General features: G+C 42.9%; 1 protein-coding gene across 1 annotated transcript in view; it reads left to right on the top strand.

The window, feature by feature from the left end:
- FARS2 (phenylalanyl-tRNA synthetase 2, mitochondrial) overlaps positions 1-5,857 on the top strand; it is a 296,018-nt gene extending 290,161 nt beyond the window's left edge. The window contains exon 8 of the mRNA XM_044454809.1: positions 5,649-5,857. Within this exon, the coding sequence (XP_044310744.1) occupies positions 5,649-5,736 (88 nt within the window). The 3' untranslated portion in view covers positions 5,737-5,857. The remainder of the gene's footprint in view (positions 1-5,648) is intronic.
- Positions 5,858-19,814: the final 13,957 nt, after the last annotated feature.

Genomic DNA, 19,814 nt, shown 5'->3' with positions numbered 1-19,814 from the left:
AGCTAGAATTGCTCAGCGAGGGTGGCTCTTGGCTCCCAGGGAAGACATAGGGTTTTCTCAGAGTAACTTTTTATTTGTTCTTATTCTCTGATGCATTGATTTGAACTATTTTGTGCTGTTCCTCATCCAAAAAGACTCCTAGGACAGTTTACATACTCAATGAACCAAGTTGGTGTTTAGGTTTGCATGACACAGCAAACAACTAACAATAGCACCAATGGTTGCGTGTTGTGTTGCATGAACCCAGGCATGGTTAGTAGCCATTGGATCTTCTTGTGTTTGGCAGCAGATTTTTGTAGAGTTTGCATGACCCATGGGGGATTTTGGCACTTGAGGATGGCTACCAGAGGCCTTTCCGATCTCTACTCTGCATCACCACTCCAAGTTCAGGGCAGCAGAATGTAGAGGAGAGGTCACTCCCTGCGGTGAGTCAAGAGATCTCCTTTTGGGCACGAGGTGAGCAACCACAGGTGCAAGCTGAAAGAGCTTGCATTGGTAGTGCAGGGCAGAAATTGGGCTGGTCACCATGTGCACTGGGCAACCCAATCATGGCTAACCCATCCTGTGTTGCCGCCACAAGCCCTTTTGGTCCTGCTCTACCCCTCAGCTCAGTCCACTTGCCTTTTTGTGAGCTTCTGTGCTGTACCTTGATGAATCCAGCCCAATCTGAATGTTTTCTTATTTGACAAGCATGTCTTCTCACAGGCTTCGCATATTCATGAAAGGGTTTTTAAAAACCCTTTCAGCACAAGGAAAGCAAGGCAAAAAGCCAGTGTGAGGATGAGGTTTCTTGTTTTTATAACTGAAGTGTAACTGTTTTGCTTTATGGGGATGCTTAGGAAGCGCTAAATGGACCATTTCTCCTCAGAAACACTGAAGCCTTTCAGTTTAGCAATGGAGAGATATGGAAGCCAAGGAGGGACCTTGCAAGGCTTTTAATGGGGCTGCTCTAATCTCTGCGCTTTGCAGAAACACATGTTGAGTGAGAACAAAGGGGCCAGGCAGTAGCATATTTACTGATCTCTACACTTCCATGGATATGCTTCCTGCAAGGACTTCTGCCTGCCGTGCATGAACAAAACCTACATCAGGAGCCAAGCAATTGCCACCTGGCCTTTAGTATGCTCAGCTTTTCAGGAGATGTACTATTTCATATCAGGTGCTGTTAGGAGTCTTGAAACTTATGTTGGGAAGGGAAATGGCTTGCTTAACAACTAGGCTTTTCCGCTGCAGTAGTGTAGTTTTGAACATGATTGTGTGGAGGGTTTTCTGGGGCTCTATTCACACTGACCATTCTCTCGGATGGTGGGGAGAAACAGGCAGGCCTAGGCTTCTAGTTCGAGAAGGCTGGGGCCAGAGGGGGTGATTGAGTCTGATGCTTCTTTCTTTTTCCTTGTAACCTGCCCCCCCCCCAAAAAAAGAAAGGAGACCTGCCCAGAGGAAAACAACTGCTATTTGCTCCGTTATTAACTGAATATCTGAATTTGTTACACTATGTGTGGCTATTGGGTAGAGCTTTGGCTATTGGGTAATATAGAAACAGAACAAATGAATAAGTTCTAGTGCAATTCCCTCCCTCCCTCCTTTCTTCCTTTTTGGCCTATTTCAACCTTTTTAATCATATACCACTGAAATGAATTCTGATTCTGAGAACTGAACCCCTTACATATCCTATAGATTGATTCTTTTTCTTCAAGGAGGGCTTGGCTCCCATGAGTTCAAGGGAACATTCAGCCAGGTGTCTTGATTTGTAACCAACTTCAATTAGTAGCTTGTGATACAGCTGGAAATGCATCCTACTCTTCACTGTCAAGATAAGCAACAAAGAGTGAAGCAAATAATCCATCAGTCAAGGCATCTGTAAATACCAGAGTAAGGTATATCAAAGCACAGGCAGAAAGAGATTCCAAATCCAGTCCAAAGTCCAATTAAACCAGTCAGTAGTTCATTAATGTAGCAGAGGTTTGGTACTGAGGTTGGTCCAAGGCTGTACACAAAGCTCTAGTCAAGGTAGCAATGGTAAGAGGTCAGGTATGGGCTATGGAGCAGAAGCTGAATTAGAGCTTATCAACAAGTTCTTTGGCATACTGGTTGGACTTTTAACCAGGTACTGGATGGATATGCCCATGCTTCCATATATGCAGCTCACTACATAGGCTTAGCCTGCAACCTGACACTGCTGAGAGGGAACACCTGTGTTTCCCTCTGGCTCAGATTCAAATATTCCTGGAGAGGAAGAACCCCCACCCCCCAGTTCCTGCCTTTTCCTTCCCTGCCAGCGTGTCTCCATCCTGGAATTCCATCACCTACAGTCAAGTGAGTCTAGCTTATCTCAGACAGGGACTTCTGGAGCGGAGGTGGGATACTGCATTATTGCAATCAGCAGACCTTCTCAGTGCCTCACTGGCAATTTCCTTTTGAAATGGAATGTTTGCACTTTGTAATGCAAACATGGGGAGAGCCTTGTTGAATCAAATCACAGGCCTCAGTATTCCAGGATTCTTCCTGTGGGAGACCCACAAACAGGATAGGACTGCAAACAGCACCTCCTGCTCATGTTCCCCAGCAACTGGTATACAGAAGTATCCTGCTTCCAATATTGGAGATAATATGTAGCCATCATGTCTAGTGCCCATTTAACAGCCTTATCCTCCATGTTTTTGATGACCATCCATGTTGGTGGACGTGTTATTGTAGCAAATTCCATTGTACTCCCTTTTCTTTGTCCTGGATCTTCCAGGGTTCAGCTTCATAGGATGTCCCCAGGTTAATGCAGGAAAGAGATAAAAATGTTTCTGGCCCGGATGGACTACCAGCAGAGTTCTACAAAGTCTATGCCTCTTAAGGATATATGTAACACGGTATTGTCAGATGCTAAAATACCAAATACCAGGCCCAGCCCCTTTACAATGAGCCTAAACAGTTCTTTAGGTCCCAACTCTGTTTGAGCATTTCTAAGTCTGCCTTCTTTGTTTCTTTATGCTAATATATTCGCTAGGTGTTAAATTAAGGCACTGAGCTGAAAGAACAATAAAAGGAATGGGAGAAATATGGTTCATTCAAAGATTGGGAAGTGTAACAGAAAGACTGGCAGGATGAGAGGTTGGACGGCTCCTCTGCCAAATAATGAAATTCAAAACTAGCCTTGTAGATGGGGGAGTAAGAATAGCTGCATTGGAAATGATTATGAAAAAGATTGATTTTCAAAGAGGGTTTTTAAAAACTGTCCCAAGGAACCCTGTATAGATACATACTTAATATGGGTTCTTTCAGTACTTGTCAGTGAACCCACTTTGGGGTTATTGCAGCACTGTATTATATGGTTAGCTAGAAAGCAAGAATCATTTGTTTTGGAGAAGTGGAAGAGAAGCAGCAGCGTTTGTTTAGATTAAAGAAGATTAAGTGGTGGTTGGAACAGAGGAGAAGCTTAGGAGAAAGAAGAGTGAGAGAAATAATTTGCCATGTATTTATCTTTTTCTCTGGCTGTCTATGCAGAGAATTCTATGTATTTATCTTTTTCTCTGGCTGTCTATGCAGTTCTAAAGGTTTGTTCATTTAAAAATTATTTGAATGATAGTTATGCCTATAAAAATTAAGAATGCTATTTAAAAATAAATAAAAATCTCCCACTCTGTTTCCGAGACCTCCAAAATGCAGTGGTTGCTGTGAAGTACTCTCTGAGGGAAAGCATCCCCTCACTTCACAAGCAGACTGCTGCACAGAAAGTCACCTCCTAGCCCACAAGCTCACAGATGTAGCTCCATCCTGGCCCTTGAATGAAAATCATTACAGAAAAATAGGCATCCCATAAGATATTCATGGACTTCAAAGTGTCACATATTAAGCGTGCTGAATAGGGTTGGCTGCAAGGTTGGCGTGGGTGGGCACCAACGGGGCAGATACAGAACACAAAAACACACAAAATGTTACAAAGGGACAGAACAGACTGGCAGGAAAGGGGCAAGTTGTTCCATCCCTTCCGTTCCTTTTCCACCATGACTGTCCCTCCTAAAGGTGTGACAAGGAATAAGGGGCCATTGGGGCTTTGTTACATGGGGTGTGGTGGAAAAGTGCAGTTTGTCCCTGAGCCTGCTTCCTTTTTTCCTGTGAAATGATACTCATATTAAAGTGAAAAGTGCTGGAGCACACCAAACATCTGTGCCTTTTATTACAAACGATATGTTCCTTATCAAAGAATGTGTGTTCCCAATGCGCTTTGGTGCCTGGCCCCATTCTGTGTTTCTTTGAATGAATCCACTATTCATAATTCATTATGGAGTAGTTCGGGATGACTATTGACTTCTTGACACTTTACAGCAAAGAGAATTAATAAAGCAGTGAGTCAGGCTGCCTCTACTTTACTTCAAAGGGGACAGTAATATATAGGTGATTAAGACAAATTAACCTCTCCTCCAATCTCAGATAAACTACAATTAAAATAATGAGCAGGGAGGGGAAGAAACAGCAACTTGAGAGAGTTGGACCTTGGGGGAAGGACATCTCGGCAGAGACATGACTGGCTATAGATAGTAAATTGTCTAAAGCAAACTCTTCCCAGGATAATGGAAAGTAATTGCCTTTGAACTAGCCACATAGACCTGTGTTGTAAAAGGAACATTTTGCAGCCCTGTTTAAATATGTTGGACCTTTGAGGGAGGGTTCAGATGCCATCTTTTATTTGACTGTTATGAAGGTTGCTATTCAGAAGTTCAACAACACTTCAATTAATTTATGGCATGCAGAAAATAACCTCCAAACAACATCCATACATGGACATAGTCTCCTTCCCTCCCCACGCCTCTTTATTCCTACTTTGAGTTCAGTGTTATGGTCTAGGAGAAGTGGCATGAGTATTCTTTCCACACCTGCTACAAGGGGTGAGATAACTTGGGAATCTGAGCATGGATTCCTCAGCTCTGAGGTTAACACTTTTTGCTAACCTTGGATCTGAGAAACTGAAGTACCCCATGACCCTCTAGATGTTCCAGGGGCCACAGGATCACTCTGGCCAAGACTGATTTCTTAAAGGGATGATGAAAATAGTACCTACCACAAAGAGTATACTCAGTGGCAGCTGAGCAAGGATAAGTCACATGTCCATGTCAAAACCTTGTCTCTTCCAAAGACTGAAGAATACTACTGAAAGCATCTATACTTGTAGCAATCACACTGTCCATCCTTCCTTCCTTAAATCAAAATTATTCTCACAGAAAAAAAGAGATGGAACCAGTGCTAGGAAAATATGGAAGGATTATAAATGGATGACACTGTTGAGTGTCCTTACCCTGACATGTGAGTGAATGAATCCTGCCAATGCTCATCTACAGTAAATCGTCATCTACAAGTAGCCAGTCAAATACATTGGCCACCTAGTGAGAAGGAACAACTCATTGGAGAAGTCCCTGATGCTGGGAACAATTGCCTGCAAAAGGAGAAGGGAATGGCAGAGGATGAGATGGCTAGATGGAGTCACTGGGGCAGTGGGTGTGAGCTTGGGTGGACTCCAAGGGATGGTGGAGGACAGGAGAGCCTGGAGGAATATTGTCCATGGGGTTGCGATGGGTCGGACGTGACTTTGCAACTAACAACAACAAGTAGCCAGAGGGAGTTTTTCCTTAGCCTGCTTCCATTCTTCATTCACTAAACAGGGGCAACATGAACACCAGCAGGAACCCTTGGATGCCTCAGAGCCGAAACCTGTTTCTCTGCTTGTGGGGAGAGAAGAAAAGCCAATGACATCTTCAGTGTTGGGCACAATACGGCAGATGCACATGGGGCTGGCTTAACACACTTTCCTTCCAGGAAATTGATTCTAAACCGAATTTTCCTCCCTTCTCCACCAAACAGAGTGGGCTCCATCCTCAGGAAGGTTTGCACACAGGTTTTCTTAAAAGGCCCTTAAACTGATTCAGAAATTGGATGAAACTATTTTAAAACTGGAAACATGAGAACCTGAGACAGATTTTTTTTCATTGTTAACTAAGTGAAAAATGCAGATCGCTAATTTACAATGTATCACAGCTACACACAGAAAATTACAGTGAAATAGCCTAAGGCAGGGGTAGGCAAATTTGGCAGGTCCAATGGTCATTTTCCAGTGCTGCCCCCTGCTTGCTGCTGCCTTCAGCAAAAAAGGTAGCAGTTTGATGGCAAATTTTGAGAGCAAACTGCGGCAGGGGTTGGAAATGGATAATTTTAATTGATTTCGACTGCTAATTGGGCAGACTGCTGATTTTGTTGCCAGTGCTGCCACTGAACTGCCACTGCCACTGAATTTTGGCAGCAGCGTGGCAATGGCAGCCACACTACCTCTCAGAGGAGGTCATATGTGGTCAATAGAACACATGCTGCTCCCTCTATTCTAAGGAGAAGCTCACTCACTATTCAGAGAGTGTAGCTGGGTAAGTGATATGTCCAAATCATAGTCAGGAAAAACAACACATTTGTATTTGACTGGATGTGATCAGCAGTTTGAATGGCTTCCAAATAGGAAATAAATGGAAACTGTGGCACCATAACATCTTTGTTACAATTGGAATTCTTTGCTTGTTGTACTTTCTGAATAAACCTGTACATAATAATGTTTTTCCAGATTTTATCATTCCACTGCTGTCTCTTGAGAAACTTCCAATTATGTGCTATACACAGCTTTGCTGCTGCATACATTTACTCAGGAGATGCTTCATGTGATCTTTTAACTAGAAGTAGAAGCAGAAATTTCCATGTAACATGTGCTTTATGCCTCTCTCTTGATCAAACCAAGGTATGTGTGTACAGGTAGTCCCTGGGTTACGAGCATCTGGGTTATGAACAATGTGTACTTACAAACGTGGACTGCCATAAAGAATGTTCTAAATTGTCTTAAGAACTGTTTTTGTTTTTTACGATACTGTGCATGTACACACCATACCTACAGATTTTCTCTCTTTTTGGAACCTGTAGTTACTTTATTATTACAGTGTTATTATCGTCATTACAATGCTGCATTGTGTTTAAGAAGTTTTAGTGACTAGGGAAGTATTTCTTAAGTGTTTTTTATGCATAGAAAGGTAAAATACATACAACTACTAAGACAAACATTTGGCTTACCCATGTGTACATACACATTCAACTTAAGGATGTTCTCAAGAATGGAACTCGTTCTTAACCCAGGGACTGCCTGTACATGGGCTCTCAAAGCAGGGGTAGGGAATCTTTGACTGCCCAAAGCATGCAGGACTACAGTAACTCATAATTTCTGTTCACTAGTTATTTTGGCTGGGGCTGATTGACATTAGAATCCAACAGCATGGGGAGATCCACGGATTCCTTACACCTGGCTTATATACACAGCTTATCACTCCCTCTCCTTTTGCTGAAGGTAACATCTGTGTGCCCCTTCAGCCATCTTGTCCATCACATAAACTTTGGACCATCCTCAGTCTCTTTTTGTATTTCCTATCTTCTGTGTGTCTCGTTCTATACTTTAATAATGTACAAAACACTACCTAGCAGCTAACTTTAACATTGCTGAGAATTAAAGAAGAGAACCGAAGATTAAGTTCAGTCCACAGAACATCAAACTCTTCCAGTCTGGGTTTCTAAAAAGTAATAGTAACCACAGCCAACCACATCTGACACTCTTCAGTGCAAAAGGGTTATTTGGGAAACAGGTACCTGAACTTCAGTTGGTTGCCTTAGCAACAGAATAGATTAGTGCCACAAAGAACAAGGGAAGCCATATATTGTAGCGAAAGACAAATTTGTGTAGCAAGGTGGCAGTCTGAAATACCTGAGTGGCTGGATATTCCAGTGATTCAAAAATCCATAGTAAGAGCTAGATATTGCTTAGATTTAGATCTATCTGAATCAACGGCAAATAAATTTCTGCTCAAACGCATAAAAACAAAGCAAAAAATCCAAACCAAATACCAAGGGATGGTTGGCTATGGCAATGTGGAAGTGCCTGCTATCTGGACGGGTGTGAGAAGCTGGCTAGCCACACATGCACAAACAATTCTCATTTCTGGTGTAAACTTAGTAGCTATGATCAAAAAACGCACATGGCGGGCTCCATGCTCCCAAGGGCATCTGGCTGGTTTTTTAATGTATCTCCCCCCGCACCCCACCGCCTTAAGTCAACTGTTTTTGAAACTGATAAGGCATACACCACTCAAGGCTTTTTTGATATGTCTTGGGAGTGAAGAGCAGTATCATTGTTCAGTCAAATTCCCCATGCGGCCTTCCTAAAACCTTGGATACTTTTTGCAGACAGTCTACTGTTCTCAGGACTGGCCCACCCATGAAACAAGTGGAGGTGTCCCTGTGAGGTAACAGAAAAGGAAGGACAGCAATTGTGCCATTCCTCCAGCCCCAGCCAAGGGAACCCACTGCCACCTCTGGGTGCGTTTCAGAGAAGCTTGCCTGGTCCTTTCTCATCCTGGCACTTCCTGCAGCAAGAAAATGGCTGCAGGGGGTGCCTGTTCAAGACACCCACAAGCCCTCTGTTGCTGCAGGGATATTCCTGTGTTCTTCCTAATCTTGGGCACAGTACTATGGGTAGCCAAAATGTTTCTTAGTACCAAAAATCTGGTACATGCACAGTTCATAAGTACATCCATTCATTGACCCGCTGAGTTCAATAGGACTTGGTACTGATCTTTCCTTAGTCAGTATACATAGGCTTGCAACCTTCATTCCCCAAGAAGCCATCTTGGCTTGGAGATGATTTGAGGCCCAGCTGCACAATCTATATGAAAGCATGATCCAGTGAAGCACAAGCTAGCATAGATTTTTTTTGTTTATATCCACTTCTCTCTCAGGCTGTATTTCCATGAAAAGTTGTTCCAGGCTGGCAAACATACTCTACATTTGTTACACTCTTTAACCTGGTCATTGTTCAACTCAAAGCCAATTCTTAAAATTCTCTGATGGCCCAGCTCCTTTGCCCCTGTTGAAAAACTGTCTGAAGCCAGGAGCTGCTATTTTAATTTCCCACAAGCCTGGGAGTGACAGTATATTGGAAACATTGTGGGAGATTAAGAACATAAGTCATGCTGGATCAGAGCAAAGGTCCATCTAGTCCAGCACTCGGTACACACAGTGCAAACCAGCTGCCTACACGATCCAAGACCACCTCCTGCCCAAACTCCTCAGCAACTGGTGTATGCAGACATGCCACCTGGACACCAGGTGTGTCAAGGAGGTAGCACATAGCCAACAAGGCTAGTAGCCACTGATAGCCTCCTTCCTCTTAAATCTGCCCAATCCCTTTTTAAAGCCATCGAGATTGGCTTTCCAACTCACCACTTCCTGTGGTAGTGAATTCCATAGTGTAACTATATGCTGTATGAAGAAGAACTTCCTTTTATCTGTCCTAAACCTCCCACCAATCAGCTTCATGGGTGACCCCTTTGGGTTCAAGTGTTATGGAAGAGGGAGAAAAAGATCTCCTTTACTGTCCCCACTTCATGCGTGATTTTAAACACCCCTATCATTTCTTCCCTCACTCACTTTTTTCTAAGCCAAACAGTTGTGGTAGCCGCTCCTCATGGCGGAGCTGCTCCAGTCCCCTGATCATTTCTGTTGCTTTTCTCTGTACTTTTTCCAACTCAAAAATGTCCTTTTTCAGGTAAGGTGACCAAAACTAAACACCATCTTCCAAGTGTGTCTCACCAAAGATTTACACAAGGGAAGTACGGTTTGGCAATTCTGAAATATGCCTAGCATAGAGCTTGCCTTCTGAACAGCAGCTGAACTCTGGGTATCTTCACCACTGCTCTCAAGACCCTACCAACCTGAATCCCACTTGCCAAATCATTTTCATTGCTTGGAAACCAGGTGTGTGTTGCTTTGTTTGCTCTTCTCCTATTTGTGCTGTGTTTAAGTATAGAGCACAACCTAGAGCTGCAGACACAATTTTCAGTTCTTCCAGTTTCAGTCCCTGATATGAAATTGGTCAAATCCAATCAGGATGGATCTTTTGGGGTGCAGTGCCGGGCACCTGTTAGATAGGGAATTGGGGCGCCTAGTCCATTTAAGTTCAGCATCCCTGTCTTAAATTTAGGCCACTGTCACCCTCAGCAAATGGCTGTTTTGGAACCTGTCGCTGTTACCAAGGAAACACCTCACCTTTCACAGGTCAAATTCTTTTATTTTCCATTGGGCTGCGTGATAGAAATAGCTTGAGCATATTTCAAAATCCTTTTTTGCTGGCAGAAACAATCACTGCTATGTACAAACCTTTGCTGATTCTCTTTTAGAGCTCTTTTTCTTATAATCCTGTTTAGATTTCTCTTTTAAAAGCAATGACACCCATCCCTGTTTCCTCCCTTCTTAATTTCAGGCAGCCTATGAAGCACCCATGTTTTTAGTGTCTACTCCACAGGGAAAGCAGAGTGAATCATAAAGGGATGAATATTAGGATCAGACAGGAAGTGAGAAAATCTGGTCTGTTCAGCCGATGTACTTAATATGTGACAATTCCACCACTGCTGCTCAAAAGATTTCAAAGCCGTAGGCCAGAGCACTCTCTTGTATGCTGGGGATGCTTACCCAGTTCCTTGACTTTCAGTACCTGAGAGAGGAATCTCAGTGCCAGCTTTCCTGTTGGGTTAGTGCCAGAGTCCAGATTTCTTTGCCTGAAAATTGAACCAGGACTAAGATGGGTCTGTGAGGGAAGGTTAGTGCCCTTATAGTGAACTCCTACAGAGCAGGCACAAATTTGCAGGAGAAACCTTTTCTGACCGTAGAGAATCAGAAGGTTCACCTCCTAATTCCTTCAGTAATGCAACAGCTAAAGCTGTTGCTCAGTCTAAGAGCTTTGGACCAGGACTCGGGAAATCTGGGCTATGCGCTGCCGTTGGCCATGATGCTCACGGGATGACTCTGGGCCAGTCACTGATGCACATCCTAACTTAACTTACAGGATTGTTGTGAGGATGAAATAGAGGAGGATTGTGTGAGCTGCCTTGAGTTCCCTGCAGGAAAAAAGTGGAATATAAATTGAATAATTAAAAATAAGGGTGGTGACCATACTTTTGCAAGGCACATACTAATATCAATGACTCAGTGGAATTCTGAACTGAAATAAAATAAGGAACATGTTTTTGTTCTTCCTTTTAATGACAGAACCCTTTGATATTAACAGAATATGAGTGTGCATTGCAAGTACCAAAAAAAGTTTGTGTGCTGTATCTATGCTGATAGTGTTAGTGTTTTTAGTCAAGTTTGCACAGTCTGTTTGAATGGTCTTAAGATTGTTAGCTCATTTGAACACTATTTTCTGGTAAGAAAGGTAGAATGCAAAGTAAATCAATAATTAATAAGAGAGAATCGGTAGGGAAGATTCACTGAGTTAAAACTCATGTAAAGAAACCTGTTTCTGCCATTAACAAAGCAAAGCAGCCCTCTTGAATTAAGAGAAACATAAAAATGGCAGAACTACACAGAATTGTTTTTAAAGACTTGCTTTTGTTTTACAAGATGCAGCTGTTGTGACTGCCATTTAAAAGAGAAGAGGGGCTTCTTATGTGAGGAGAGAACTCACTTCAGTGATAGGAGCAATCCACAAGGCAAGAAGTATAGGGGTTATCTCCACGGATCGTGGGGAAAGAGGGTAAAGGGTTAAAATGCCCCAGTGCCCTTGTGCCTATCACCTACTTGAATGTAAGCCAGAGCCCTTTTTTTTTGGCTGTAGAGTTCTTTTAGTCTTGTGTTTTTTCACTGCTCTTTAAAATGTTTTTGCTTTGTTATGCTTTAACATAACATTCACTTTTTGTTTTAATCTCTGTTTTATTATTGTTGGCCACCTATTTTGGTGGAAGGACAGAATAGATAAGCCAAAAATAAGAATAAGAATATACTGTAAAGGAGAAGGAGGAGAGGTGGAGGAGGGAGGGATTTACATCAAATGTGTAGTTCTTCATCCGCTCTCTAAACTTTGGCTGCATATTTAGATCCTTCTTTGTTGCATCTGCCATGACTTTTCTTAAATCAGATGCAAAATCAGGTGCAGAAAATCAGATGCAGCTCTTGTTTGGTTAATTATTACATTTTAAAAACTATCCAATAGCCATAATTCTCTGGGTACTATGTGGTAGCTCATTATTAGTATAGGATTTTTTAAAAGCAGGTGTGAAATATGTAGAAGATATCTCAGTGATCAGTAATATATTGGAAATAATTATTATATCTGTTGAGAGATGGTTTTCAACCTATTATGGGTGAGGTCACATTCCTCCTAAAACAGTGCAGAACTTGACTGTGCGGGAGTGTGATACACACACACACTTGTGTCACTGAGGTGTCTTCCTTTTTCTTTTCTTTTTTTTTTTTTGGTGGGAAGGAAAATATTACATGCTCTTCCACTCAGGTTTGCTTTTCTCTGCCTTTATATGTATTTTGTTAATGAAGCTCAAGGTGGCACCAAAGTATAGCAGATTCGTGAAAATACAAGAGGTTTTTCTTCTGGCTTGAATTTTAATAACTGACTTTCCTCTCTCTAAAAATACCCCATGAAAATGAATGGAAAACAGCAGCGGCCTTGGAGGGGGCTGACATTGTGAAAAAGCCCCCCAAATTTCTTTGAGTGAGGGAAAACTGGCACACAATAAATGCCTTGTGTAGAAAAGCCCTTGAAGAAATACACCAGTATTTATTAATCTGCTCAAAGGTGTATGATTTTAAAAGCTTTGTTAATGACAATCCTTAAACAGTGGTGTACATCATCAAACAATCAAATGCATGCAAAAGAAAAAAATAGATAAAAGCAAACACATGATCAATCGATCAATCAAACTAATGGGTCTAAGTTGTCTGTGAGTGGAGGGGCGCAAATTTCTGAAGGCCCCTCTACCCAGTTTGAGGACCCCCCCCCTTCCCAGGATCTCCTGTATTTTCAGGGAGCTGGAAGAGCTGCCTTGAGCAAGAAATGCACTTCCAACAATGCGTTTGATCCAGTGTAAATCTGGATCCGATCCTGTGTGTACATAGTGGGATCACATCTCAGCAAAAGCCTGAATAAAAAAATACTTTTTCAGCAGGTGCCTACAAATCAGAAGGGTTGGTGACTGCCTGGTATTCATGGGGACGAACTGCCACAAAGTTGGAGCTGAGGCACAAAAGGCTTCATTGTCAGAAGCCATGAGGCAGATGGCAGGCACACGAAGCACTACTAGGAGTGCATCTCCTGCAGACCTCATTGATTGGCCACAGGTATAGGAGAGGAAGTCATGTGGTCCCTGAGATAGCCTGGTGCCCCAAGTTGCTGTTATACCTTCAGCTGTGGCCACGGCTGCTGCTTTGGTCGAGCGGGCCTCTTACAGCATTTGTAGCAAACGGATGAGCGGCATTTAGCTGTCCCAGTTTACAAGCACACAGGGAGGCATGAAACATAAGTTTCCATATGTTCAGAGCCCTGTGAACATTCACCTTTCCTCCTGAGTCGCTTCCACAAGGCCGAATCATGCGTTCCTTAGGTTAAGTGAGTTTGGGTTGGATATATTTATTAGAAGCCTCTGGCTTTAAGCAGAAGTCAAGGAGAAAGGAAGCTCACCTCTGTGGCACTCCTTCGAGGCAACCACCATTGTACTGCAAACAGGAGGCCTTGCTTTACTGCCGAGTTAATGTTCCCATTCATCAGACAGCAGTATGCTGGATTATGCTCCTGCGTTGTTTATGGCTCACCAAGATGCCATCATTCTCAAGGTGTGATGTATAAAAACAGGGACAAGACGCTTCTGCAGGGCAAAGAGGACACAACTCTTATAAATGGCAAGCTGCTGAAGGACAGCCAGGACTCCTGTTTTATGATGAGCAGAATGATTACCCAGTTGCAGCAAAGGACTCCTCAGGCAACACCTGATTTCAGTCATGGCTTCAGGGCCTATGTATAATGACAACTTCGCCCGGCAAAAGGTGAGCTTGTTACAAAGGGTTTGTTTTTATGAGCAGGAGAAATTGAGAGAAATGAGAGCTTTAGATTTGATTTGTACAAAGCTTGAGCTCCTGCCAAGATGACCATCCATTTCTGAAATGGATGGTGATTCTTGACAGGCAAACCAATCCATCAGAATTCCTATGCCAGGGTCATCAGTGGCCCTTCCAGCCAATCCCCAGTACAGAAAGAGAGAGCTGGATCACTTCTCTGGTGGTGTTGTTTCCTCCTGCGAGGAAGATGCAAAGGAAACATTACACTCAAAAGGGGGTGGGGGGAATTAATAGGTTCTTTTGAAAGGTTTCCTAACCCTAACTGAAGATTCCTGCTGACTTGGGCTACTGCACCTTTCTTGCAAAATCCACAAGCATCCTTCAAGTGAGCTCTGTGTGGTGACAAGATAAAGCCTGATCTGTGATGAGTACTCCTGTGATTTGGTCTTGCCTCCCTCTGCTTCAGCAACCTAGCAACAGAAGCAGGAGCATTGAACTTCTGTCCTTCTAAGATGGTGATGCCCCCTTTCCATGGGAAAAGTGATGCAGTATTAACAGAATAAGTGCATACATTTCAGTGACTCAGCCTTACTTAATGGTAACCACTACTAGCTCCCTTAAAGGGGGAAGAAACCCAGATTGTTGCACACTGATTGATATGCAAAATAGGATTTTCTCTTAAAGTGGTACTCAAAGAATCCAACAAAGTTGAAAGGCTCCAAATCACCCCAGTTCTTTTCTACTTTTGCAGGCCACGGAAGCTGGAAATGGGTCTATGTATCACTACACACTGAGCATCTTGCAGCCAAACAAAGCAAGCTTATGTGTTTTTTAAAAAGCAAATATTAAATTAATAACAGCTACAGAAGCTCTGTATTAGATTCGGGCATGATGGGGGTAAGAGGGGCTCCAACTGTTGTTCTTTACCAAGGTCTCAGTGAAGATTAGTTGCCACTGCTGTTGTTGGCACCAGACAGGAAGCTTCCCACAGTAAAACTTTTTTTCCCATGCACATAGTAGCTCTTACACCGAGGAACAGTGAGTCAGGATCAGGCCCATGTGCCACATCCAATTAGTTCCATGAGGAATGCATGGATTTTGTTAAATTGACTCCTTCTGTGGAATCCTTCATTCCACTTAACAGAACTGCATTTTTAGGGGTATGCAAAAATTTTGTGCCACTTAAGTGCATTTGTGCAAGTGTACATTAATGCTAATGAACATTACCACAAGTGCAAATTTATAGATTTCTCCAAAGTAAAAAAACCCAAAAACATAAAAACTGGGCCACAAGGGCACAGAATCCACATTACTCAGAAAAGAAAGCATAGAAACATAGAAACAGAGCGAGTCAGAAGGGGCCTCCCAGGCCATCTAGTCTGACTTCCAGCTCCAGCCAGCTCTGCTCACAACATGCCCACCATGTGCATGTCTAAAAAATAAAAAAGCTGGTTTATTAAGAAATCTGCAGATCAGATTTCTAGAAATCCAAGTGCATCTGAATCCATTGCAGATTTTTCTGACATCCCTGGTTGTGCCCATTGTTAGTCAAACTTAAATTTCATTCATTTCAATAGCTCTACTGTAAGTGTGACTGACCCCAGGCCAGGATAAGCCTTGTCCTTCAATCTATGTGTTCAAGTCCTTTGGATCCAGGTGCAGTGACAGAATCTCATCTTTTCTTCTTATAAATGTGTGTAGCTATTGTGCAGGTTTGTCTACCTTTTGAATTATTTCTAAGGATGTCAGAAGGTTTTATGACTAATAGAACCTTCCTGGGCACATGAATTGTAAGCCGATTAGGTTCCACTTCCAAGAGCTCTATTTTGTGCTTAGTGGATTATTTGTCCAGTTCTACAACATATATATTGATGTGATTTTTAATATTGTTCTTTGAGCTATCTACTCTATAAGCCCCTTTTATGAAATGTAGATTCTAAAACACCTTGAAAGTGCTAATCATGGCATCAGAGAAATGTGACTGTGCTCTGCAAATGTATAAACAAGATTAAATGCAGAAGGAGGTAGGAGAGAGATTTTAGGTAATAAAAAGCATTGGAACAAACTCAAATAGGCATATGGTATATATCCTTGACTGGTAACCAGTTTTACTGGTGGATCACTTTAATAAAGGAATAGCTCAAGGCTACATAACCTACCCCTACAAAACAGACGGCTGACGGATCCTGTTGCCACAGATTATGCTCATTCACACACCACTTTTGCCCTGGGGGGTTGGCAACTCAAGGGCCAGATGGTGACACTTAAGGAATTATATCTGGTTCACTAATTGCCAGTTACTGACGCACATGCACCCTACGTATTAGGTTAGAAATCTTCAGAAATTTTTTTATTCATCAGAATATCTCCCTCTATTTATTTTTAATAGTTCTCTGTACAGCAGAATCTCTGTGTGTCAGATATTTCTCTCCCCACTGCAGCGTACTAAACATAAGCATCTTTCAAAGCTTTCGAATAAAATATAGTATGTGATAGTAACTCCATCCCAGTTTTTTTAAAAATCCTTTTTGAATAGCACTCATTATCCACACACAGGACTGCAGCAGCAAGAACAAAAAGCACGGCTGCAGAAAATAAAATGCAACTCACCACAGAAATTGGAACAGTCACTCACTCACTCACTCCCCCCATACATACATAGTGGTGCAAAATACATAGGGGACACCGTTGCCATAGTAACCGGCATTACAGCTTGCTTCTGATAATTAATGGAGGGTTTTGCTATTACAGTGTTCTTGAAATTTTGCTCCCCCCTCACCGTACCGCGCTGCACAGCAGTGCAGAGTGCAGGATCATTTTCCCATTCATAAATATTTCATCACCACAGGCCGCCGTGTTTCATCATTGCTGCTAACCATTGGCCTAATTGCCCCTTGCAGGATTCATGCCATCCTGTCAAGACAGCTGCCCACGTTGCCGCCTTTTGCCTCTGCAGTCTTGTGCGTTGTTTGTTTTGTGGGCACGTTCTTTGGCTTCTGCTTTGCAGCTAGCTGCACACGTGGGTTTGGGAGAGGGGAAGGTGACTCAAAAGGCACGGGTGGTGTATTTGGACGTAGTCTTGGCCTTGTGAAAGGAAACTCATGAGGTTGCTCAGAAATATGAGCATGGACTATTTTATACCTGTAGGGAACAAGATGCAAGATTTGGCCTAAGGGTCCTCTGCACTGGAGCAAATGTGGAACAAGCCATAGTCTGGCACACCCTTGGTCCGTCCAGCCACTGCCTAGCTGAAGTTCTCCCAGTTCCAGGAAGGCCTTTTTCCTGCCCTGAGATGTTGGACACCAGGCCTGGCGAACCTATAGAACTCCAGCCTGTGCTTGACTGAGAAGCCCCTGAGGGGAGCCATCCTGAAGCCACACTGCTTTCATGGGACCAGAGTAAAGATGGGTGAAAAAAATGTTGGGTTCACATTTTAAGGTGAGATTACACAATTCACACTCCTCAGAACCAAATGCAACCCTGAATGCAGTTTGAGGACAGAAAACTATGCATTTCTGAGCTGGTGATGCATTTAGCAAAACCAAACAAGAACAAGCATTTGACAAGATCTAGACACACAACAATGTGCAGAAGCATATCTTAGTCAGTGACTGCAGGCAGACAAAAATGGATATATCTGAACCATGCACACCACAATAGGCACAGAAATGCACATGAATCTCATGCAGAAAAGGAATAGGACACAGAGAGAAACTGAGGCCTGTGGTGGGAAACTGAGAACCTGAATGAGATGGCACTTGACAGATTTACCCATTCCCAGGTCAAACCAGGCATGTTCCTGGCTGATACGGGTATCTACCAACACCATGGTGTGCATATTTTTCCTTTGGAATTCTTTCCTTCTGGCTGATTTTCTACCACTGGGACTCAGTGAATCAAAATAACATGCCCTGCAAGAAAGGTGCAAATTCTGTGCAAGGGTCAACTTCCACACTGTGCTTTAACATACTATCATGTCCTCCCTCCTTCTGTCCATTTTGTTTCCCTGAGCAAAGAAGCCCCAGATGTTGCAATGTCCCTCATAAAGGAGTTCCTCTGGCTCCTTTATCAGTTAAGGTGGCTTTTCCTATAGAGCATGAAAGATGCAGAAATCTGAATATTAACAGTGATTGCATATTAATGCTGCTGATGCAGTGAGCTGGTCTCTTTCCTCCCAACCGCTGTCTCTTTTCCCTCCCAGAAGATCAAGGTGAGAGTCTTGTAACTACCATCATTTATTAAGTTAAGCTATCCAGCCCAGGTTGACTTTGTTATACAAAATGAGTAATATAAAGGTCATTAAGAAGAAGCATCTATCAAGTTAACAGTCTCTCTAATTGTATAGTTAGTTCTGCTCATTCCAGAGAGTGAAATCCAAATGAAATCTTCCACCACTCTCAGGGAGGGTGCTTGTGGGCCAGATGGTGGGAATGCTGAACATTACATTATGGGTTTGCTCCTTTGATCTACTGTTGCACCGCTGGGCTGATTAAGTGACCCCCTCCCTATCTGACCCTGCCTTCCACAGTTTCTTTTCCCAAGCCAGAAATGGTCTGGTTCTCAGCAGCCAATTGGCAAATCTCACAGCTTGTTGACCTTCAGCTAAGCATTTTGACTGTACCTTATCCAGTTCAAATTCACAGTCTGAAATGCCCACCTTGGAATGCTATATTTTGGGAAAACCAGACCAGAAAATGATCTGCCCATTAGCCCAGAAAATATGTATGCCTCAGAAAGCTGCATGCTCACAGCCTGCAATGCTAACTTAAATTTTAAGAGTTTCTCTCTTAAAGTTTTTGCCAAGCTCAGTACTGAAATTTGACCCCAGCAATGCTCCCAATTCCATCACAAGGACTATTTCCAAGCTGCTCAGCAGAGAATTGTGCCCTGAGCCTGCCTAAGTGTTATAAGCTCGATGAAGAAGAGACATACAAATGCCTTTTCATCTTTTATGGATACTGTCTGTTGCTAGTTTCTCCCCACTCCACCACCAGTTTTGCAAGGTCAAGTCTGTTTGTGAAGGAAATAGGCTGGCCAGTTATGAATTACCAAATGAGAGGAGACTAGAGGACAATCATTTGCACACAACTGACATATGCTAATTTATATGTGTAGATGCAAAGTTAGAAATATCTATACCAATTTGAATAGAAATATAATATATCCCACCAAAGTACAGAAGACCTTTATCAGTTGCCCTGTGTGCCTTGCTTAGCCTGTTGTCCAGATATTACGTGTTAGAATCATAGAATAGAAGAGTTGGAATGCCATCGAGGCCAACCCCCTGCTGTTGCAGGACACTACGTTGCACCACCCCACTCAGATGGCTGTCCAGGATCTTTCTGAATGTCTCCAGTGTGGGAGCGCCCACCACCTCTCTAGGCAGCTGGTTCCACTGTCGTATTGCTCTGACTGTGAGGAAGCTCTTCCTGATGTCCAGCCTGAATCTGGGTTGCTGCAACTTGATTATTCCGTGTCCTACATTCTGACATTAGCAAGAAGAGATCCTGACCTTCCTTTTTGTGACAGCCTTTGAGGTACTTATAGAGGGATATCATGTCCCCCCTCAGTCTTCCCTTCTCAAAGCTGAACATGCCCGCAGTCTCTCCTCATAGGGCAGTGTTTCCAAACCCTGGACCATTTTTGTTGCCCTCCACTGAACCCTTTCTAATTTACTTGCATATTTCTTAAAGCTTGGTGCCCAGAATGGGACACAGTATTCCAGGTGAGGTTTGACTAGTGAGGAGTATAGAGGAATTACTACTTCTCGTGATTTGGAAGTAATACTTCTGTTAATGCATCCCAAAATAGCATTTGCCCTTTTGGCAGCTGCATCGCATTGTTGGCTCATGTTTAGCCTATTGTCCACAATTACTCCAAGATCTTTTTCTTGTTCAGTTCTGTTA

The sequence above is a fragment of the Varanus komodoensis genome, unplaced genomic scaffold (genome assembly GCF_004798865.1).
Source record: "Varanus komodoensis strain SLA01 unplaced genomic scaffold, ASM479886v1 scaffold8, whole genome shotgun sequence".
NCBI classification, from domain to species: Eukaryota; Metazoa; Chordata; class Lepidosauria; order Squamata; family Varanidae; genus Varanus; species Varanus komodoensis.
The sequence above is the reverse complement of the archived record's forward strand: the minus strand, read 5'-3'. Positions and strand labels throughout refer to the sequence as shown.